The sequence below is a fragment of the Bos indicus genome, chromosome 4, assembly GCF_029378745.1.
Source record: "Bos indicus isolate NIAB-ARS_2022 breed Sahiwal x Tharparkar chromosome 4, NIAB-ARS_B.indTharparkar_mat_pri_1.0, whole genome shotgun sequence".
Taxonomy (NCBI): Eukaryota; Metazoa; Chordata; class Mammalia; order Artiodactyla; family Bovidae; genus Bos; species Bos indicus.
This window is the reverse complement of record NC_091763.1, coordinates 103,146,996-103,171,673: the sequence shown is the minus strand read 5'-3', so window position 1 is coordinate 103,171,673 and position 24,678 is coordinate 103,146,996. Positions and strand designations below refer to the sequence as shown.

The 24,678-nt window shown below is 38.7% G+C and overlaps 1 protein-coding gene across 1 annotated transcript in view; it reads right to left on the bottom strand.

The window, feature by feature from the left end:
- The window catches only part of UBN2 (ubinuclein 2), a 79,410-nt gene extending 56,118 nt beyond the window's left edge, over positions 1 to 23,292 (bottom strand). Inside the window, exons 1-2 of the mRNA XM_019959164.2 lie at positions 22,462 to 23,292; positions 17,267 to 17,359 (exon numbers count right to left, since the gene is read on the bottom strand). Of these exons, the coding sequence (XP_019814723.2) occupies positions 17,267 to 17,359; positions 22,462 to 22,932 (564 nt within the window). The 5' untranslated portion in view covers positions 22,933 to 23,292. The remainder of the gene's footprint in view (positions 1 to 17,266; positions 17,360 to 22,461) is intronic.
- Between the last annotated feature and the right edge of the window lie 1,386 nt (positions 23,293 to 24,678).

Genomic DNA, 24,678 nt, shown 5'->3' with positions numbered 1-24,678 from the left:
TTAACCTTAAAAGCTTCTGCACATCAAAGGAAACTATTAGCAAGGTGAAAAGACAGCCTTCAGAATGGGAGAAAATAATAGCAAATGAAGCAACTGACAAACAACTAATCTCAAAAATATATAAGCAACTCCTACAGCTCAACTCCAGAAAAATAAATGACCCAATCAAAAAATGGGCCAAAGAACTAAATAGACATTTCTCCAAAGAAGACATACAGAGGGCTAACAAACACATGAAAAGATCCTCAACATCACTCATTATCAGAGAAATGCAAATCAAAACCACTATGAGGTACCATTTCATACCAGTCAGAATAGCTGCGATCCAGAAGTCTACAAATAATAAATGCTGGAGAGGGTGTGGAGAAAAGGGAACCCTCTTACACTGTTGGTGGGAATGCAAACTAGTGCAGCCACTATGGAGAACAGTGTGGAGATTCCTTAAAAAACTGGAAATAGAACTGCCTTATGACCCAGCAATCCCACTGCTAGGCATACACACTGAGGAAACCAGAAGGGAAAGAGACACGTGTACCCCAATGTTCATAACAGCACTGTTTATAATAGCCAGGACATGGAAGCAACCTAGATGTCCACCAGCAGATGAATGGATAAGAAAGCTATGGTACATATACACAATGGAGTATTACTCAGCCATTAAAAAGAATACATTTGAATCAGTTCTAATGAGGTGGATGAAACTGGAGCCTATTATACAGAGTGAAGTAAGCCAGAAGGAAAAACACCAATACAGTATACTAACGCATATATATGGAATTTAGAAAGATGGTAACAATAACCCTGTGTACGAGACAGCAAGAGACACTGATGTATAGAACAGTCTTATGGACTCTGTGGGAGAGGGAGAGGGTGGGAAGATTTGGGAGAATGGCATTGAAACACGTAAAATATCATGTATGAAATGAGATGCCAGTCCAGGTTCGATGCACGATACTGGATGATTGGGGCTAGAGCACTGGGATGACTCAGAGGGATGGTATGGGGAGGGAGGAGAGAGGAGGGTTCAGGATGGGGAACACATGTATACCTGTGGCGTATTCATTTTGATATTTGGCAAAACTAATACAATTATGTAAAGTTTAAAAATAAAAATTAAAAAAAAAGAAAGAAAAGGCAAAGGAACCAGAGATCAAATTGCTACCATCCACTGGATCATCAAAAAAGCAAGAGAGTTCCAGAAAAACATCTACTTCTGCTTTATTGACTCTGCCAAAGCCTTTGACTATGTGGATCATGACAAACTGTGGAAAATTCTTCAAGAGATGGGAATACCAGACCACCTTACTTGCCTCCTGAGATATCTGTACACAGGTCAAGAAGCACCAGTTAGAACTGGACATGGAACAACAGGCTGGTTCCAAATTGGGAAAGCAGTACATCGAGGCCGTATGTTGTCACCCTGCTTATTTAACTTATATGCAGAGTACATAATGTGAAATGGCAGGATGGATGAAACACCAGCTGGAATCAAGATTGCTGGGAGAAATATCAGTAACCTGAGATATGCAGATGACACCACCCTTATGGCATAAAGCAAAGAGGAATGGAAGAGCCTGTTGATGAAAGTGAAAGAGGAGAATGAAAAGGCTGGCTTAAAATTAAACATTCAAAAAATGAAGATTATGGTACCGGTCCCATCACTTCATGGCAAATAGATCAGGAAACAAGAGGAACAGTGACAGACGTTATTTTGTTGGGCTCCAACGTCACTGCAGATGGTGACTGCCGCCATGAAATTAAAAGACGTTTGCTCTTTGGAAGAAAAGCTACGACAAGCCTAAACAGCATATTAAAAAGCAGAGACATTACTTTGATGACAAAGGTCCATCTAGTCAAAGCTATAATTTTTCCAGTAGTCATGTATGGATGTGACAGTTGGACCATAAACAAAGCTGAGCACCAAAGAATTGATACTTTTGAACTGTGGTGTTGGAGAAGACTCTCGAGAGTCCCTTGCACAGCAAGGAGATCAAACCAGTCAATCCTAAAGGAAATCAGTTCTGAATATTCATTGGAAGGAATGATGCTGAAGCTCCAATACTTTGGCCACCTGGTGTGAAGAACTGACTCATTGGAAAAGACCCTGATGTTGGGAAAGATTGAAGATGGGAGGAAAAGGGGACGACAGAGGATGAGATGGTTGGATGGCATCACCGACTCGATGGACATGAGTTTGAGCAGGCTCTGGGAGTTGGTGATGGACAGGGAGGCCTGGCATGCTGCAGTCCATGGGATCACAAAGAGTCAGACAGGAATGAGCTACTGAACTGAGAACTAAAGTTTTAAAACTTCATATTTGACTTGATAATTCAACTTACTCTGAACCACTAGTTAGACCCAAAAGTATCAGATAAAAGTGCATGGTATGGAAAGAAACATGTAATCTACAGATGCAATGGAGTTCCTATCATAACCAACAGCATTTTCCATAAAATTAGAGCAAAAGATTTTACAATTTTTATGTAAACACAGAAGACCCTGAATAGCCATAGCAATATTGAGAAAAACAGAGCTGAATCAATTAGGATTCCTGACCTCAGACTATACTACAAAACTACAGTCATCAAAACAGTATGGTACTGCCATAAAACTCCAGCGATAAATACACGCACATATGGTCACCTAATCTGTGACAAAAGCGACAAGAATATATCAATATGGAAAAAAGACAGTATCTTTAATAAGTAGTACTAGAAAACTGGACAGCTACATGTTAAAGAATGAAATTAGAAAATTTTCTAACACCATACAAAAAATAAACTCAAAATGGATTAAAGATCTAAATGTAAGACTGGATACTATAAATCCCTAAGAGGAAAACACAGGCTAAACACTCTCTGACATAAATCACAGCTAGGTCTTTTTTGATCTACTTCCCAGAGTAATGAAGATAAAAACAAAAATAAATAAATGGAACCTAATTAAACTTAAAAGCTCTTGCACAGCAAAGGAAACCACAAGCAGGATGAAAAGGCAACCCTGAGAATAAGAGAAAATATTTGCAAACAAAGTATTAATCTCTAAAATACACAAACAGCTCATGCAGCTCAGTATCAAAAAAATAAAAAACCAAAGAACCCAATCAAAGAATGGGCAGAAATTCTAAACAAACAGTCCTCCAAAGAAAACATACAGATGGCTAAGAAACACATGAAAAGATTCACAACATCACCAATTATCAGATCAGATCAGATCAGATCAGTCACTCAGTTATGTCCGACTCTTTGCGACCCCATGAATTGCGGCATGCCAGGCCTCCCTGTCCATCACCAACTCCCAGAGTTCACAAAGACTCACGTCCATCAAGTCAGCGATGTCATCCAGCCATCTCATCCTCTGGCATCCCCTTCTCCTCCTGCCCCCAATCCCTCCCAGCATCAGAGTCTTTTCCAATGTCAACTTTTCCCATGAGGTGGCCAAAGTACTGGAGTTTCTACTTTAGCATCATTCCTTCCAAAGAAATCCCAGGGCTGATCTCCTTCAGAATGGACTGGCTGGATCTCCTTGCAGTCCAAGAGACTCTCAAGAGTCTTCTCCAACACCACACTTCAAAAGCATCAATTCTTCGGTGCTCAGCCTTCTTCACAGTCCAACTCTCACATCTATACATGACCACAGGAAAAACCATAGCCTTGACTAGACGGACCTTGGTTGGCAAAGTAATGTCTCTGCTTTTGAATATGCTATCTAGGTTGGTCATAACTTTCCTTCCAAGGAGTAAGCGTCTTTTAATTTCATGGCTGCAGTCACCATCCGCAGTGATTCTGGAGCCCAGAAAAATAAAGTCTGACACTGTTTACACTGTTTCCCCATCTATTTCCCATGAAGTGATGGGACCGGTTGCCATGATCTTCGTTTTCTGAATGTTGAGCTTTAAGCCAACTTTTTCACTCTCCACTTTCAGAGGCATGCAAATCAAAACTACAATGAGGTTATCACCTCACACTGGTCAGAATGGCCATCATCAAAATATCTACAAACAGAAAATGCTGGAAAGCGTGTGGAGAAAAGTGAACCCTCCTACTCTGTTTATGAGAATATAAACTGGTAGAAGCAATATGGAGAAGAGTATGAAGGTTCTTCAAAAAAAACTAAAAATGGAGCTGGCATATGATCTAGCAATCTCCCTTCTAGGCATATAACCAGAGAAAAACCATAATTTGAAAAGGTACATGTACCCAGATATTCATTTCACCACTGTTTACAACAGCCAAGACATGAAACAGTTATACATATACACAATGGAATACTACTCAGCCATTAAAAAAGAACAAAATAATGCCATCTGCAGCAACATGGATGGATCTAGAGATCACCATACTGAGTGAAGTCAGACATAGAAAGACAAATACTATATGTTATCACTTATATGTGTAATCTAAGGAAATGGTATAAATGAACCTATTTACAAAAGAGAAATAAAGTCACAGATATAGAAAACAAACTATGGTTACCCAAAGGGGAAAGGCTGAGGGGGCAGGGATAAACTGGGAGACTGGGACTGACATACACACATTACTATGTATAAAACAGGTAACTAATAAAAACCTACTGAATATCACAGGGAACTCTACTCAATAGTCTATAATGACCTATATTGGAACAGAATCTAAAAAAAGGTGAATACATGTATAACTGATTCACTTTACTGTACAGCAGAAACTAATACAACATTACAAATAAACTATACCTTAATTATTTAAGAAAAAATAATTTTAAAAAAAGAAGAAAGCAGGGCTTCCCTGGTGGCTCAGTCGTAAAGAATGCACCTGCCAATGCAGGAGACACAAGTTCGATCCTTGATCCAGGAAGATTCCCACATGCCATGGAGCAACTAAGCCTGGGTCCCAGAACCACTAAGCCTGTGCTCTAGAGCCAGGGAGCCACAACCACTGATGCCCCCCTGCCCTAGAGTTTGCTCTGCAACAAGAGAAGTCACCACAATGAGAAACCCGTGCACCGCAACTAGAGAGTAGCCCCTGCTCACCACAACTGGAGAAAAGCCTATGAAGCAACAAAGACCCAGCACAGCCAAAATAAATAAAATTTCTCTTAAAAAGTGAGTATATATTAAAAAAAAAAAAAAAAAACAATGTTAGACGTCAGAAGGACCTTAGGTTTAAGTAAGAAGTCTTTGTCCTGAAAGAACCTGAAAATAATCTCAACAAATTAACTGAGCACCTATCAAATGCCAGCCTTCATGGATTTTACAGTATTGTGGAGAAGAGAAAGATAAATAAATGGTAAATAGGAAAATATAAGTAGTACTGGGTTTTTTTCTTAACAGAAGACAAAATCAAGCCTTTCCTGAGATATTTATGCCCAGACAAGGATAAGAGGAAGTAATCACTTGTGGAAGCCCAGTTCACTTGGGAAGTAACCAGTTCACTTGGAACTGGGAAATAACCTAGAAAGATCAGTGCTTTAACAAAATCACTCTGGCCACAGTGGTGGGGAATGAACACAGTTGAGGAGATCAATTAGGAAAGAAAAACTGCAGAGATTTGCAAGAAAGTCACAAGTTACTGGGGGCATAAAATATATACTTAAGTACCAATCATGATAAAGACGATGGCCACCATCCACTGAGTGCTAACTTGCATCAGCACCGACACTAAGTACAACTGTGTATTATTTCACATTTAACAAATGGGAAAAACTAAAGATTGGAGAAGATAAATAACTTGTCCAAGATCATAGAGAAAGTAATAGAGTCAATTTTCAAACTCATGACCATCTGACTCTAAAGTATTATTCTATTAAAAGTTCTGTAAGAAAAGGAGGGGGCATATGTATACCTATGGCTCATTCATGTTGATGTATAGCAGACACTAATACAGTATTGTAAAACAATTATCCTCCAATTAAAAATAAAGTTTTTTTTTAAAAGTTCTGTAAGAGAAGTTATAGAACCTCTGGGTCATTTTTCCACTCAGAGACACATAAAACTCAATACAAAACACCAGTGTTCCTACCGTCAATCATCTCCAAATTAGCTTCCCCACTAGACGTTCCATTTTATTCTTCTACTTTTCTGCCTTAAAGTTTCATTATTAACTAAAATTACACAATTTGATGACACTGGGATGTTTATTATTAACAAGGATGTGGAACAATTCAAACCCTCGTGGCTGGTGCAAAATGATACACCCACTTTGGAAAAGTTTGACAGTTTCTTATCAAGTTAAACACACACTTATCATATGACCTAACAATTCCCCTCTTACTATTTCCTCAAGAGAAATGAAGACATATGTTCACACACACACACTTATGTTCCAATGTTAGAGCAGCTTTACTTTTAGCAGCCACAATCTGGAAACCACCCAGTGCCCATCACCCAGTGTTACATCCACATGCTTTGCACCAATAAAAATAACTACTGATAACATGCAACACTTGGATGCACTTCAGAAGCATTATACCACGTTAAAGAAACCATATACAAAAAACTGTAAGAGGACATTTATAGGAAACACTAGAAAAGAAAAAACAAAACCCGAAAATCTATAGTAACACAAAATAAATCAGAGGTTGCCAGGGGCCAGGGCTGGAGGGGAGAGGGTTATCTGTAGAGAGGTAGAAGTGAACTTTCTGGGATGTTGAAACTGTTCTGTATCATCATTGCTGTAGTGGTTATAGGACAGCATACATTTATCAAAATTCACCAAACTGTATATTTAAATGAATGAATTGTATCTAAATTATACTCCAATAACAATTTTTAAAAACTCTTCATTAATACTTCTACTTCAACTCTTTCTCCCCACAAACCTTTGTTCATATAATTATTCACATCTACAGTTTCTTCTCCATTCTAACTGCCATTGCTTATAATCCTGGCCATTGTTTTCACTTAAATGTAATGAAAACCTTAACTAGCATCTCCTTCCTCATATTAAGGGGTTTCCCTGATAGTTCAGATGGTAAAGAATCTGCCTGTGATAAGGGAGACCCAGGTTCAATCTCTGGGTGAGGAAGATCCCCTGGGGAAGGGAATAGCAACCCATTCCAGTATGCTTGTCTGAGAATTCCAAAGAGTCTGGCAGGCTACAGTGCATGGAGTTGTAAAGGGTCAGACATGACTGAGCGACTGACTACTAATACAACACTTACTAAACCACTGATACTTCCTGTATAATAGTAGAAGTTCCATCTCAAAGTCTGTTGTATCAGCCCTTCAGAGAAATAAAGATTCTGCTCATTGACATACTGACAGGGGCTTTGGGAAGCTAGTCATATATACAGAATCAGTGCTTGTCTCACAGTTCCCATTGATGAGGTTTACATTAGAGTGTGTTCAGTGCGGTTCATCAAACATTTTATTTCCCCATTCAGTTCAGTTCAGTTACTTTGTGAGCCCGTGGACTGCAGCATGCCAGGCTTCCCTGTCCATCACCAACTCCAGGTGATGTCAAACTCATGTCCATTGAGTCCGTGATGTCATCCAACCATCTCATCCTCTGTTGTCCCCTTCTCTTCCTCCCTTCAATCTTTACCAGCATCAGGGTCTTTTCCAATGAGTCAGTTCTTCTCATCAGAAGGCCAAAGTATTGGAGCTTCAGCTTCAGCATCAGTCCTTCCAATGGAATATTCAGAACTGATTTCCTTTAGGATTGACTGGTTTGATCTCCTTGCAGTCCAAGGGACTCTCAAGAGTCCTCTCCAACACAGTTCAAAAGCATCAATTCTTCAGCGCTCAGCTTTGTTTATGGTTCAACTCTCACATCCATACATGACTACTGGAAAAACCATAGCTTTTGTCCGCAAAGTAATGTCTCTGCTTTTTAATATGCTGCCTAGTTTTGTCACATTATTTCCTCATATTAATCCTTCATTCATCCTGCTTAATATCATCTAACATTTCTAAAATATCATTTCGTATCATTTCCTTGCTCAAAATACTTCAGAAGCATCGTATTACAAAATAAATCCAAAACTCTTACTATGGCATTAATTAAATGCCTTCTACATGCTAACTCAAAACTACCTTTCCAACTTTTTTTTCACTTGAGCACTTTAATCCATTCAGTTTATATACCCACTCTCCTCCCAAACATGCTGGCTTATCTTTCCTCATGCTTTCCCCTTATTTGGAATAATCTCTTACTCCTCTCTGAATACTCCCACCCTTTACAGCTTAGCCCAAGTTGTAAAGCTTTTCTCCTAGATGTTTTCCACTCAAAATCACAATGATCTTTTTCTGCTCTCCTAATGTATTTTTTTGTCTAGGCACAATTATTTGCCTATAAAAGACTTATCCAGGGAAATCTTGGAAAACAAATAGGTTCTATTTTAATGAGCACAATGAGACTTATGCATAAGTCTAGTAACTTACACATAAGTAGAGAGATTTAGGAACATTTAAGTCTAGTCAAAGATACCAGTAATTACCAATGGAAATGATAGCGCTGAATCCCTATTATATTCAGTAAAATGGTTAAATAAGGAAATGTGACACTTGTCAATGATAGCAACCAAAATGGCTAATTCTTTACCTAAGAGTATTAATCAAACTAAAATGCCTCTAAAAATAGGATCTTAGAAGTATAAGGATTTTCCCAAGCTCATATCAATTATAGCACCATAACAATGATAAAGGTATAAATTATATATACTATGACAAACCTATTCAATATTAACAGCCATTTTAAAACAATGTGGTAGAAGACTATTCAATAATATAGAAGGTAACAAGAACAATTTACCAAATGTTATGTATAGTTCAGGCTATTCACAGAAAAACTAATACTGATATTCACTAAGTATCTGGAAGTGCTCAACCTAACTGGTAATCACAGAGACAACATTAAAAATAACAAGTTGTTTATTCAACTATCATACAAACAGAAGGATTTCATTTAAGAAAAACACAACAATATACATCTATAGCTATATATATAGCTTTATATATATAAAGCTCAAAGAATTATAACCAGTGGATAACCATGGTTATTACCAGTGTGGAAGGGATATAATTGGAAGTAGCAGTGAAGGGAGACTTTGGCTGGCAGGATCTCAGTTCCCCAACCAGGGACTGAATCCAGAACTATAGCAAAGAAAGTCTGGAATCCTGACCTCTAGGCCACCAGTGAAATTTCTTTTTTTTTTAATCTAAAAATATTAAATTCACCTAAAGAAACTCAAGACAGATTGGCAAAGGACTGTATTATCATGTCTTTCCTACTAGGCCTATTTTGAGCTGCTCTCTTGTCCAGTATCTTTAGCAAAAATACTTCTCAGTAGCATCAAACCCTTACCTGATAAATTGTCTGGCCTCCTGCAATTATTGATATTATAGTTTACACAGTAAATGCATCTTAAAGCAATGCAAATTTTATTTTCCAAATTTTAAAAGCCTTTGAATTTTGCTACATATAAGATGAAGAAATCCCTTTAAATCTATTCCTAGAGGGCACTAGTTCACATACCATGACTCAGAAAAAAATGGCTTACCGAGTCATTAGTACTTAACCTGATAATCAGTGTTTCAAGCCAATGAAGTCTAATTACACTGGAACACCAAAATGGAAAACAAACTTACAGAACCACCTATTGCCTCCAAGTTATAATAACCCTAAACTAATAACCAACTTTCATCGATCACCTACGGAAGACAGAAGCATGACACTGCCAAAACTCCAGTTTGATAACCAAGGAGAAAATATCTGCTGGTCATACAGATAGTTGCTGCAGCCCTATCACAACCTTATCTTCCACCTTTACTAATTTCCTTAACCTACCAACAGAAAAAGGTAGAGATTTAAGTCAGTGGAAAGTCAGTCAAGAGCTGACTTAACAACAAAGAAACAGTATACTCAGATTTCTATAATCACCACTTATGGATACAGAACCTTCCTCCCAAATACCCTAAAACTGCTGATTCTCAACTGTTCCTATGGGATTTAAAGAAGATGAAGAGAAATTTATTTAGCTTAAAGAGGCCAAGGACTTAAAAAGGCATGTCATGGCAAGCAATTAGAATTGTTAACTGCAATAAAGAAACTATTATTTGAGGGGACAATTCTCTCTTGCCCTTTGAAAAACCACACCCATCAGACTGCTTTAAAAGGCTATTATTTTACATTTTTATTGTATTTGCAGTACCACACTATTACTGGTCAACAGAAGTTAAATATACATGTGCTTTTTAAGTAGAATTCATTTTGTGGTAGTATTAACAAGCTGGCCCAAACTGCTTTACCAAGTTGATTCTTAGGGACAAGATTTAGTATAAGGCCAAAACAAATAGAGGAAAACCAGCCCAGGAAGTTCTCTGCTGCTGCTGCTGCTGCTAAGTCACTTCAGTTGTGTCTGACTCTGTGCGACCCCACAGACGGCAGCCCACCAGGCTCCCTCGTCCCTGGGATTCTCCAGGCAAGAACACTGGAGTGGGTGGCCATTTCCTTCTCCAATGCATGAAAGTGAAAAGTGAAAGTGAAGTTGCTCAGCCGTGTCCGACTCTTAGCAACCCCATGGACTGCAGCCTACTAGGCTCCGCTGTCCATGGGATTTTCCAGGCAAGAGTACTGGAGTGGGGTGCCAGTGCCTTCTCCCAGGAAGTTCTCAAGGAAGCTCAAATGCCTCAGCAAGTGTGGATGATGATCTAATAATATGAAGAGCAGACAGAATCCTTAAAATTCCCAGACAGGGCACATAAATGCTTTCTGATATCCACTTACATCACTCTCACATTTGAGGACACTTTTCAAATAATTTACAATTATTTTAAGTACAAAAATATATTTCCTTTCAACTCAGTTTAGTATATACTATGAAGAAGCCAATTTCATTGAAAATTAGTTATGCCAAGACATTGCCATTCTTTAAAACATAATCGAACAAAATCAGTTTTAAAAGCCATACCAAAAGAATGACTTTTTATATACTTTTTTACTAAAAAGTGTTAACTCAACTCCATCAAATGCCTTACTTATAAGACTGCTCATAACTTTTACACCATCAAATCTACCCCTATCCTCTCTTTTAAAATAAATATGAAGCCACTTAAGGGTTCAGAAAGTCCAAAATCAAAGCACTAGAGGTGGGTTCAAAATCTTTGTGGTATAATAAGCAGATTTTAAAGTCACAATGTGACTTTATAAAGGCTAATAAATGCCTGGAAGAATACATGTCTTCCTGTTTAGAGAGTCATTGAGATTCAAACAGTTTTAACTGCAAGGTATCAGATATTGGGTTAAGCACTTCCCTTTAGATTATTGAAGTTATATCCAGTTCTAGGACAGCATGATCTTTCAAGATGCTGGGGTAAGAAAGTGAGAAAAATCACTAAAACAAATCTTCCAACCATCACATGTCATCCTATGGCCTCGCAGGCTTAGAGAACAAGTCTACACCCATCAAACCAAACTTCATTACATGCTCTAATCTAGAGTATACATGGCCTCAGAAAAACATACACAATACAGAAATATCTAAAAACTGAACTGGGAAGTACTATACATATTTAGCCTCAACATGTGGAGTCTTAAGACTGGGAATGAGGAAGTTATGGTGGTCTCTTTAAACTGTATTCTACTTCCTGCCTACAATAACCAACACGACAAATGTCAAATGTCAAAACTTGGACTTAACTATTTATTATGAGTGTACAACAACCATTTTGATATATTCTAGGTAGAAGTAAGTGCTGAATACCTATATTGCTCTTTTTCCAAAAAATAATTTAGCAACTGATGCTGAATGCATACCGTCACATACTGAGGAAATACATACTGTGGAAAATTCTTCAAGAGATGGGACTACCCAGAGCACCTGACCTGCCTCCGGAGAAATCTGCATGCAGGTGAAGAAGCAACAGTTAGAACTGGACATGGAACAACAGACTGGTTCTAAATTAGGAAAGCAGTATGTCAAGGCTGTATATTGTCACCCTGCTTATTTAACTTATATGCTGAGTACATCATGCAAAATGGCGGGATGGATGAAGCACAAGCTGGAATCAAGACTGCCTGGAGAAATCAGTAACCTGAGATATGCAGATGACACCACCCTTATGGCCTAAAACGAAGAGGAACTGAAGAGCCTCTTGATGAAAGTGAAAGAGGAGAATGAAGAAGCTGCTTAAAACTCAACATTCAGAAAACTAAGATCATGGCATCTGGTCCCATCACTTCATGGCAAATAGATGGGCAAACAATGGGAACAGTGACAAACTTTATTTTCTTGAGCTCCAAAATCACTGCAGATGGTGACTGCAGCCATGAAACTAGAGGATGCCTGCTTCTTGGAAGAAAAGTTATGACCAACCTAGACAGCATATTAAAAAGCAGAGACATTACTTTGCTGACAAAGGTCCATCTAATCAAGGCTATGGTTTTTCCAGTAGTCATGTATGGATGTGAGAGTCGCAAACAGTTGGACATGACCGAGCGACTGAACTGAACTGACACACTGTCACATTATTTGACAAGTAATGTAACAGGAAATACAACAGACAATAAAAATAGGACAGAAGGGGGGAAAAACACAAACCAATCATTCAATACAGGGTTCTATATGCCCCATAATTTGTTATCACTGCTTTTCAACTACCAAAGCTGTCTTAGTCCTTCTATCCACAAGCAACGGCAGCAGGATAAAGTGCATCCTATACGCCACAGGCAGTCTTCCTTTCTCCCTTAGGTGGTCACCTGCTCCCCCTTCACATAACTCCTCTCCAGAATAAGTAACAGCTATATATACAAAAAGCCCACAAACTGGCCTCACAGGCTTTCCAACAAATCACAGAATTTATCACTAACATCTCTCTTGGACCCAGCCACATCTCAATGCATCCTATTTTTCTCCTTATCTGGAAATCCCCAACTGAGTTTAGCTTGCCCAGTTCTCTGAATCTTCATACAAATGCATGCTCCATCACAGTAGAAATGGTATAGGCCCCCACATGTACCACCAGCCACCCTGCTCACAGAAGAGAAAGGGCAGAATGTAAAAAGTAGATGAACTGACAAGTTAAATGTATTAGGGGAAAAAAAAAAGGTGAACCAAGTATACAGAGGTCTCAAACAAAAGCTTGAGAGCCAAATACGGCCCTCAGATATATTTTGGCCAGCCCAGGAGGTGTTTTAGTTAGAAGGCAACATTTAAAAGTAAGAATAATAGAGTAAAATGCAGATTTCAGCATTCTTTTGAGAAATGGAAAGATTTGGCAACCCTAAGGCCAAATTCCTGCAAAGTTAACAAAGGCTGGAACCGAGCAGCAGTGTCCCCTTCAGACAGGGCATGTGCTGTCTGTCTTCCGTTTGGAAGAATCCCCCACTTTCAGTGTCCATCAGACTTGCTTCACTGATTGATCAGTGCACAACTGAGGACATCTGAATTTGCTACTCCTGAATTTCAAACACTAAAATAACTACAGGACAGTATAAACTATAGGGCAATAATATCCCCATTTGTTGTTTAACCGTACTCTTTTTTGTGAGAGTCTAGGCTTGGAAAAGATATCTTCTCCCAAGTCATTGTTGGCCAATAATTTTTCTTAAAGGGCTCCAAATAATCTATTGTGGTCTGTAAGAAGACAAAACAGTTAAGAAGAATATGTAACAAGTGATTGGAGGACCAAAGATAAAGGCTACATGGAACAAAATGCCTGAAGGAGATCAAAATCAGTGGGGTTGTCAATTAAGAGGTTAAAACCACACAGATGTTTATGTACAAAGAATTTACGACAAGTACAGAATAAAGCAACTCTCCACAAGAATGATAAGCTTTAATTTCTGTTTTATCCAATGAAGTAATTCTCTGCATAGGTCTAGCCCTCTGGGTAATCAGGAGGCCAGGTTAATATATCTGCCTAAAAGAGAGAGAAAAATATTGGTGTTTTAATGTCTTTTTTTGCAAAATTAATCTGTTACTTGCTATTTCCTGAAATAAATTATTTTTCAGAGAAAAGAATGATATGTTTAAGTGACTAAACAGCATTTCGCATTTAGATAGCACTTTAAACATTTTAAACATTAACAATCTATTTTTCATCTTATGCTGACAAAACTTTTGTGTTATAAAGTTGACTAAGCAGACCTTACTTTCACCTCACACATACTAAAGCACAAAGAAGCCAAGAGGTTTCACTAAGGTAACCCAGCTAGTTATGGCAAAGAGAAGATTAGAATGCAGCTTCATTAAATCATAACCCTGGGTTCTTTCCACTACAGCCCGCTGCTGCTGCTGCCTCTCATCCAGTGTAAGTCTGCATAGGGTGGAAAGGAGGTTCAAAGGATCCATTCAAGTCTCCAAAATTCCTCCCAATTTCAAGAATGAGACTGGCTCTTCTACTCAATTTTAGGTCCCCAAAGGAGAGTCATTCATTTCCACAGACACTGCATTTGTGTGTCATATGTTTTGTCTTCCCAATTATTTTTAAAGTTTCTCCAGGAGGCGGCAAATAACATGATTCTTTGTATGTCCAACATAAATACTCAAATATTTCATTATTTATATACAGAATTTAACAAATTATCTCCATCTCTTGTTCCAAGAAACAAAAGGTCAGAAATAACCTTAAGTGATTTTCAGAAATAATGACAAGGACATCTAAGTTATATTACAAAAGGGAAAAAAGTAAGAAGAAAAGGTAGCTAGGGATACAAGTTTTATTTGTGTTTTATAAACCTCAAAAAACTAAGTCATTTTTTTGTCATATGCACAAAAAGTAATCGAACTTTGGTGGGTTAACATTTTGCAGATATCTAAAAGATTTTCTTTTAGTTAAAATATAAATACACATATGGTGCTTATATAAACAATTGTCATATAGGTATAACTATACATATAGACATCTACATATACTGTCTTTAAACACCAATGAAAATCTCTGCTGTTTAAGTGATCTTTTATGAAGCCTGGAGCCTAGAGCGGACAAGATATCTTCTCACAGGTCACTTAAGAGTCTGATGATTTTCTTAAAAGGTTCCAAATAACTTGTAATAATATGCATACATAACATTCACTGTTATGATATTCATGGCATGCTTTTAGATTTATGTACATAAAACCTTGATGAGGCAGAATATTTTAAATCTCTACTTAGAATGAAATAAAAGAGTCAGCAGTCAAAATAAAAAACTAGGGAAGAAATATAGTCCATTAAATTCAATGATAACAAGAGTAACATTTTATCCTTGCAAAATGACAGTGCTTGAGTATATCCTAATCACATAAAACAATTTTACACATCAACCAACTTCTTTTGGACACTGGTTTTTCTATGCCAGGAAAGATCTCCAATAAGATTTAATGCAAACTGTGAGGTTCCTTCTTTATAGGATATGCTGGGAGTCTTCCATTTTCAAAGGGCAATTGTAACCCTTGGTTTTATAACCCATGGGGGAAAAAAACATTTTAATAAGAGTGTTGGAGGGAGTAGAGAGTAATAACTGAAACTCCTAATTTGATAATACAGTATATACCAAAAATATATATGCATAAATGTTTTGACCTAAAAAATCCCCTTCTAGGAATTTGTTCTACAGATAAACTTGAAGTAGTATGAAATGCCATGCTACTAAATAATTTACTGTATAGCACTATTAGAAAAGCAAATTTTTGGAAACAATTTTGCAATTATGTGGGGACTAGTTAAATAAACTGTGATATTTCCATACAACCGAATACCATGTAGCTCTGAAAAAGAGAGAAAGCTCCCTTTACCTGGATATGAAAAAAAATCTCCATGATATAGGAAATGAAAAAAGCAAAGAGCAGAATCATGTATTCTGCTATATGTGTAAAAGGGTGGCGGTAGGGGAAGGAATAATGTATACAGAAAGATACACATAAAATATCTTTGGGAAGGACACTCAAGAACACTATTTGCCTCTTGGAAATGAGATTAGGTGGGTGGACAAGAGAATAAAAGGAAGATTTTTCACTCCATACTTTTGAATTTGAACCATGTAAAATGTACTAGCTGGTTAAAACACTAAATTTAACCCAAGTATTTATTAATTTGTATAAAAATTATAAACAGCTATTTCAGGATTTATAATCTGAGAACACTGCATTATAATTAACACTACAAATCAGTGTAACAACTTTGGCTATTCTTTCCATCAGTGCACCCCTCAGGATATTATACAGCCACAGAATACAGAGCCAGAGAAGGATGGGAAAAATCTGAACTTCTCAAATTTACAGGGAAGAAAACTTTGGCACAAAGAGGTTAAATAAACTCACCAATGGATACAATTAGCAGCTGGCAAAGTATGACCTAGAACCTGACCCACATTTCAAAACATTCTCATCTATTTTCCTCCCCTCAAACTGTTTCCTCACAAGTGCTCACCAAGATCACCAAGAAATGACAGTTACTACTACAGCCACCCTAACTGCACTCTGAAGATAACACGAATGACGGGGCTAGTGTGAGCTGATGTCCTATCTCTGTGAGATACTTTCCAGTGCTCTCAGGGGAACCACAAGAGAGGTAAGGTCTTGCTTCTCTTGGGTCAGGTCTGAGCAACGAGACAGGGGTAGTTAAAGCCATAGAATAAACATGGGAAGGGTATGGGAGGGATTTTCCAACCAAGTCAACTATATCAGAAAAAATGAGAATAATAGTAAGCAATTTCACAATCAGGAAATTCAAATTTATTTTTATATTAAAACAAACACTAATCTATTGTGGCACAGTTTATAAAATGCACATGGATTTTTAAGGTAGACAAGGCACTTATAAAGAAATTTCATGCTGCTTCTTGACTGATCCTGTAAGTGGCCTAGAAGGACACACATTCAAAATCTCTTAAACACTTAAGAGGCAGGAAGGCTTAAGAACTACTACACCAAAGGAATTAAAGCAGTGTTCTCAATGGCAGTGGAAAGAGCAAAGGATTAAGCTAAACAGACCTGGAAATGCAGTCTCATTTCTGCCATCAGTACATGTGACCTTAGATCAGTTATTTAACCTTAAGCTCAGACCTCTTTCCTCATCTGTAAATGTGGTCAATGTCACTTACCTTGCAGTGCTGTTACAAGGATTGTAGGTAATGATAAGCAAACTGCTGAAACTCCAGAAGGAGTACAAGAAATGACAGTTACTACTATAGCCACCACAAACCTATTGGAATCTTTCTTTGATCATCTAACCATTCATCTGGGTTCAATTTATTAGAACAAGATAATGTGAGCAATGGATGTCATAAGCCCTCCCAACCAGTCACAGGAAAAAAAAAAAAATAGGCCAATAGGATAAAATTACCTGAGTGAAGTTTATTATACTCACATATTTCATTTCAAACTTCTTAGCCAACATTTCCACTTCTTGCCTCTCTTGATGATCATCATTGAATGGGTCTTCTGTGTAAACAGGCTTTTTCTGATTCAAAGTGAATGGTAAAAGAAACAGAAGTATTAGTATTACTTCAATTACAGTTGACTATATCTTTAAAATTTAGTAAATAAGTCAATTTTTCCAAATATTAACAAATAAATTAGAAGCATTAAAAAGTAATTTAAAAAGAAACTAACACTGTAAATCAACTACACTTCATTTGAAAAATCCATTTTAATTTTTTAAAAATTCAAAAATTAAAAAAAAACTAATTAGAAAGACATGTTGGTTTATAGCAAAAATATTTGCAGTTTTAATGGACTCTTACACATTTTAAAGTTTTTCAACAGTTAAAAACTCAACAATTCAAATTGTCTTCAGTCACAAAATGATCTATGGTTACCTTATCCAAAATAAAAAGGCCAAAGAAACCCAAGAAAATTAGGTTAAAAAAAAAAAAAAAAACACCTATAACTTCCCAACAAAGATTAACCAATTTGGTCAGAAAATCTTTTGCTTCTAAAAGTTTATTACAATTATCATTTAATCATCTGCCCTGAGTTAGCACTGGAGTATCTGTAGCTGCTACAGCTTTTTGCTAAGGCCAAGCACAGACAAGCTCTATATCATCTACATCCTGTCAATGAATATCCATTCAAGAAATTCATACGACTTCTAAACAAGGCAGAAAAATTTGATAGCTACAGCTTACATTATCAAGGCTTCCTTTTAGCAGGTAGAGTTAAAATCTACTATAAAGCACAGTTTAAAACATACAGCTAGGATCCTGCATTTACCACCTACTGATCAAAATAAACAAAAAGACACATCACATCTTTTACTCAAGCTTACTATTTCACAGACACACTTCATATATATATATATATAGATAGATAGATAGATAGATACATTTCAATATACAAAAAAAACAAAACAAGGAGCTACACATAATCTAATTATGAACAACTGACTAGAAAGTTCATGGAAAAAAAGGCTAAATGCTTTAACTGACGTACCATCTTCAAGCAGTAATTAAAATGAGAGTACATTACAGCTGAAATATTAGACACAGATTTGCCCTGAAGGTCAAGAAAAAATGTAGAAGGGATGACATTTTGCAAACTTTGAAACCAAGATATTTTATCCTGGCTATAAAGGCTGAGACATGATTAATCGAAAAACATGGACAGAATGAATACAAAACAATTCATCATACTTAGGAGGCATTAGAATGAAAGGATACATTTTAAAGCTTAAAGGAACTTTTAAATCAATTTTGAAAATTATCTATTAAATAACATGTACAGTCCTTTATCCCAACAGGAGTTATCAAAGGAAAATATAAATATGACCTGAAGGAAACAAAACAGCAGCAAGGTGATGAAACAAGAAAGGAAAGAAACAAAACATAAATGACAGAAACAAAAAAAGCAAGCAAGCAAGCAGAAAGGTGATGAAACAAGAAGCACCAGGCATGTGCAGGGGACAGCCTTAACACGAGATCAGAGTTAAGGACAGTCAACAACCACTGTGCCTTGCCATTATAAACTGTTCCTCATATCACGATGGAGTCCAAACACTACATCTCACTACTGATCTGACCCACTTCTATATGAGCAAATATAAACACATGGATAGATATTTTAAATAAGAATCACCTTATAAACCATTATCAAATATTTTATATGTGGATTTTTATATAGGCAGCAAAATTAAATCACTTATTTACTCTTGATAATCTATAAAAGTAAATTTAAGGAAACTGACTCACTTTCAAAATTAAGGCTCTAAGCTTTACATTTTTGGGGTGAAAAGACCTAATAATTAGTAAATACCAAAATAACCGATCAACCCATAGGCAAAATTGATGCAACAATTCTTTCCTTTGATGTTAACTAATTAACACCATTTTCAGAAGAGCTTTCATATATGTTATCCAAAATATGCAGTATGACAAATAATGGAATACCACAGAATGCTCTGGTAACAGTATAATCACATTACCACTGTAATCATTTATTTTTATACAAAATGCTCAATTAATCATGCTTAAGGGAAGATGTTTTCTGGTTAAGTGATTCTCTGGTTTACTAAGAGTTAAAAAAGAATTTCTTGTGTATCAATTCCCCTGAGCCAGAAAAGGTGAACAAATTACTCTTTCAGGATAGAGATGATTACAGTGCCTCCACCTCAACCAGGATCAATGCTCTGCAGACAAGGTTAAGGGTTTAGCTAATCTGTGTTCTGACAACTAGAGTGGGTTTTGTTTTCCATATTTTGCCAACACCTGCTCATTTGATTATGTTTTCCCTTATAAATAAGTAAGTTTAGAAAAATTCCTGACTGCATTTAGTTAATAGGGGTTTTACTGTTATATATTTATGAAAGATGGTTTAAATTCACCCCAGTACAGATTGTACTCACATGTAACAGGTTTTTTATACTTACATATCTATCAAGTAAAATCTTACTGGGTAATAGACAGCTATCTCAATATTGCAGAAAGTTTGCTTCTTTTAATTTTACAAGATCTCTTTTCCTTCCCTTGCTACTCTTAACCTGCTACATAGTATGTTGTTCAATTACAATAAGGCAAAATGAGGGCTTCCCTCATAGCTCAGTCGGTAAAGAATCTCCTGCAATGCAGGAGACCTGGGTTCTATTCCTGGGTCAGGAAGATCCCATGGAGAAGGAAATGGCAACCCACTCCAGTATTCTTGCCTGGAGAATCCCAGGGACAGAGGAGCCTGGCAGGCTACAGTCCATGGGGTCGAAATAGTCGGACATGACTTAGCCACTAAGTCACCACAAAATTTAAAAACTATTTTGAAAATATTCCATCATCACTGAAAATAAACTGGACTCCTCCTGAGGGGAAGAAAAACCAAAGCTGGGAATCTCCACTTTGCAGATTAATTCTATTGCTTACATTTTGCCTTTTCCTGGTTTCTCTTCCCAGGATTTCCTTTCATGGAAATGTGACAACTTCATTTAGAAAGGTGTTTTCTATACTTCCTTATGTAATAAATATGTTCACTGGGAATAATCATAGGAAAATCTGGCAAATATTTGTTGCAAAGGCACACTGTATGTATAAACAATGGATATTTTGGTTAAGTGGAATATGTCAAATGATATATGGCTGAATGTACAAGATAACTAGACTAATACACCACAAACTGATAGTGTAAAAGAAAAATTAAATGAATTATTCACCTTTCTCCTAGTACATTTAATTATTAGTTCTGATATTATCAAATTAATAGGGTAGGGTGTCAAAATCAACTTAATAATTAAAAGATACATATCTATTATTAGTCTATCATCCCATGAATATTATAGCATAAAGATCATAACAGAGGTTTTTGTATTTCTACTATAATTCTTTTTTCAGTTCAATTGGGCAGGACTTTCTAAATTTATACTATATGAGTAAATTGTAAGAATTCTGTTTTTATTAAGAATTGGTACTAGCATATGGGAAAAAGTACTAATAAGATGATATATGAGCACTCTGGGAACCAGCCACCTCTTTGTAAATTGGGGATGAAGGTTTTTTCTCATGCAGTTCTGCTGGACTTAAACTCCACAAGCCACAATTAGAACTGTGTTTAGCACACAGTGAGAAATCAGTAAATGTTAGTCATTATTATGTATTTTTTCCCCAATATAATCACCTATAATTTATGAAGTAGATTAGGGAGTACAACTGCAAACCTTCTTTAGATTAGAAGATCAAATATAGCACAATTTTTTGGAAAAATGCTTCAGTCCAATATTCTCAAAATTCTTTGGAGGAAAAATATGCCATCACTTTATGAATAACATGGGCACTAAAGTGAGTCTAAAGGGCAAAATGTTGTGTAGAAATGACCAAAATGATCTCTATCCTTAACAATTCATTTTGGTTGCAAACACTTAGTAATGATTTGATCACGCAACAGTATTTGTAAATAATGATCAAAAGATTGGCCGGCTTTACAACAAACAAAATCTAATGACACTGTTTAATATGGTATTTTTAAACTAAGTTATTCATTTCAACTATAAAGATAACCAAGGATGAAAATAAAACAAGTGACTTCTGGGGTCCATTAGACGAGTGCTAAAGCAAAACCTAATAAACAGAATAGTCTCTAAACAACAGAGGAAATTGTTCTTATTACACTTACTCCATCATTTCCCTTTCTAGCTTACTTCTGAAGATCACCAACCAACAATAAAAATTACAGCTACCAACAAGCCCCTCTCCTATCTCCATTGTTCACCAGTTCCACCAAAGGCATACCTAGGTATTTTTAATAAAGTTTTTAGAAATTCAAAGCTAACATTATTTTCATCATCCAAAAATCACAATGGCCAAGTGCAATATCCTTCAACTAGAACCAATAAACTAATGATATGTACACTCAAATAAGAATATGATGGTAAGCGCCAAATAAAACGAGAGACACCCTCCCATTCAATTGCTGCATGAACACTAGAGAAAACAAAGCTTAAAAGGTTTACCAATATCAACGCGAAAGAGAAAAATAAGGAACCAGATAACTAGCTCAGGTATCCTTCATTCCTAAAGTGGAATCCTTAGTCTGAAAATGTTTAGATTACTTTTAAATCCCCTTCAATTAAGAAAAATACCCCACGCTCAGAAGCACATCTCAGCGCCCACAACAACAAACAGCGACGAAGGTGAAGATGATCCTGGAGGGGTTACACAATGTCTCTGCTTCACACTGGGGGGCGTGTCCCCCAGGTTTTCTCTTCCTTTCTACCGACTGCTGGAGGTCCGCAAGCAAAACCCAACAACGCAACTTGCAGGGCCCCCAGGTTTTTTTTGTAGAAGGCACAGAGGAAACCTGAGGTTTCGAAAGGTGCAAGGAAAAGCCAGATCCGAACAGCGTTTGGAGCGGGAGCGAGAGCAGGATGCGGGGGGTAGGGGAGGATGGTCGGTGGAGCGGGTAGGAGCCTCGGGGCCAACCCAGGGGAGCAGAGAAAAGCACACCCGCTCGGCCCCTGCCCCTTCCAGCCACCCTCTGCGGAGACCCGAGACGCGCAAGGTGGGCGTCGGAAGGTGCAAACCACTGGGGGGAGGCGGACGGGTCTCGAGGCTCCCGGGGTCTGGGGGATGAGGGAGGGATCTTCTGTACCCGTTGTTCTCCACACAGCAACAGCTCCGGGTAACTGAACTCCACGCAGCTCTCGTCGGTGGGATCTTTGAGCACCAGCTCCAGGCGCACCGTCTCCCTCGGCGGCCTCGGCTGCGGCTCGGCCCGGGAAGTCGACTCCCGCGGCGGGGGCGGCTGCAAGTGCAACTGCGGGAGCGGCGGTGGCGGCGGCTCGGGCCGCGGGGGCTCGCGCTGCAGCGACATGGGCGGCTCGGCGCGGCTGACCTCGCGCTGAGGGAGCGGCTTCTCCCGCGGCGGGGGCTGCGCGTCCGACCTGGGGGCAACCTCCCGCGGGGCCGGCGGCTCCGTCCGGGCCGGCTCGCGGTACGGCTGCGGTTCCAGCCGGGGAGGCTCGCGAGGATACTCGGGCTCGCGTTCGGTCCCTGGGAACTCGGCCTCGCGCCGCCTCACCGGTGACAGGCTAATAAACGCTACTCTGCGTGGCTCCGCCATCCCCACTGTTCTGGCCCTCTGCCTTCGCTCGAGCCGGCGCTCGGTTCTACGCCGAGTTGTTTGCCTGCCTGCCCTTCCTTTTGCTCGCTGTAGCTTTTCTTCCCTCCACCACCCTCAGCCGTCTCCGCCGACGCCACCGTGAGTGCGGACTGTGCCCCCTTCCCCGCCACTATGTTCTGACGGGCTCCACCGCCATCGTCAGGGTCGCCGCAGCCGCCATGTTGGATCCCCCACATAAATAGAAGCAGGCCGCTGAGCGGGCGCATGCGCAGACCGGAGACGCTCGCATCCACCGTCGTGGCTGTGGCTCAGTTTTCCTCTTTTCCTCCCAACAGTCTGGAGTCCAGACAGGTCAGCGGAAGTGACATCATGGCAGGACCGGTTTCCATGGAAACAGAGACGCTGTCTGCGCCCTTTCTAAAGGGGAGGGGTCTGGGGGTTCGCGAGAAGCTTCCTGTTCGCACCTGGAAACCCGAGGGGCGCTCAGTGGCGAGCGTGGAGATGTGCCTGGGACCGACCTAGCTATGGCGCCCGGTCATCTCTCTCTCTCTGTCTCTCTCTGTCTCTGTCGCTTCTAGGGAGTTGGGGTTGTCAGCTGGTTAGTCAAGGCCGATGCGGGGAAAGAGTAGAAGGCCGCAAACACCAGCCTCGGTGTCTGCCCGCCCAGCGCCCCGGCAGCCCGAAATGTCAGGGGAAGAAAGGAAATGGCTAACTCCAACCTGACTCACCCTGCAGCTTCCTTGCGCAAAGCGCGACGTTGACTCCCACAGGCCTCCCTTTCCTAAACCGACTCCTCTGGTTTTTTTTGGTCGGACTGCGCCGCGGATTGTGTCACAGGGTCATAAAATGCCCAGTAACGTTTTGCAGTTGGGAAATTGAACCAGCCAATGAACACTTCTGGACTCATTCATAAAGTCTAAACTGTTTAATTTACAAAAAACCCTTCTCAACAGAGTGTGGTGGTATTTTATGAAACTCTCTTGAAAGTGGAATGCTACATGACCCATTTCTGGTAGGAGAGGAGCCTTAGTTGGAAACGACTCACAGGCACACCTGTCATAAACTAATTGAAATTCACCTTTAAAAGAATGAGGGTTACGGTCCATTTGATTAATAATACATTTAATGGAAAACAAATCTGATAGCTTGCCCTCCACGCCTTCTGTTAATTCCATTAACCAGGTTAACAGTGTTAACACCTATGGATGACTTTGAGTCAGTGTGATGTTGTAGACGAGTTATGAGTTGGTTCTGGGTTTTTTGCCTTCTTATTATTAATACTTTCATATTGTATAAAGATGGTGTTGGAATCGATCGTTCTGATGTTCCCTCCCAGCTCTCAACTGCTAAGCTAATATGAGAATCCTAGTTTTGGGGTCATTTGAAGAACCTGGGAAGAGGTCAAAGTCAATTCTCATTCAAAGTCAAAATATCTTTGTCTAAAATACTAGATTACCTAAAATGTGTCAGATACTCATGTTATCTAACTGTAATGCTGTGAAGTGAAAGTCCCTCAGTCGTGTCCAACACTTTGCAACCCCATGGACCATACAGTCCATGGAATTCTCCAGGCCAGAATTCTGGAGTGGGTAGCCAGTCCCTTTTCCAGCGGATCTTCTCAACCCAGAGATCTAACCCAGCTCTCCCGCATTGCAGGTTGATTCTTTACCAGCTGAGCCACAAATGAAGCCCACATAGCGGCTGTGAGCACAGGCATTCTTTGTTATCTATAAAATATCCATGAGA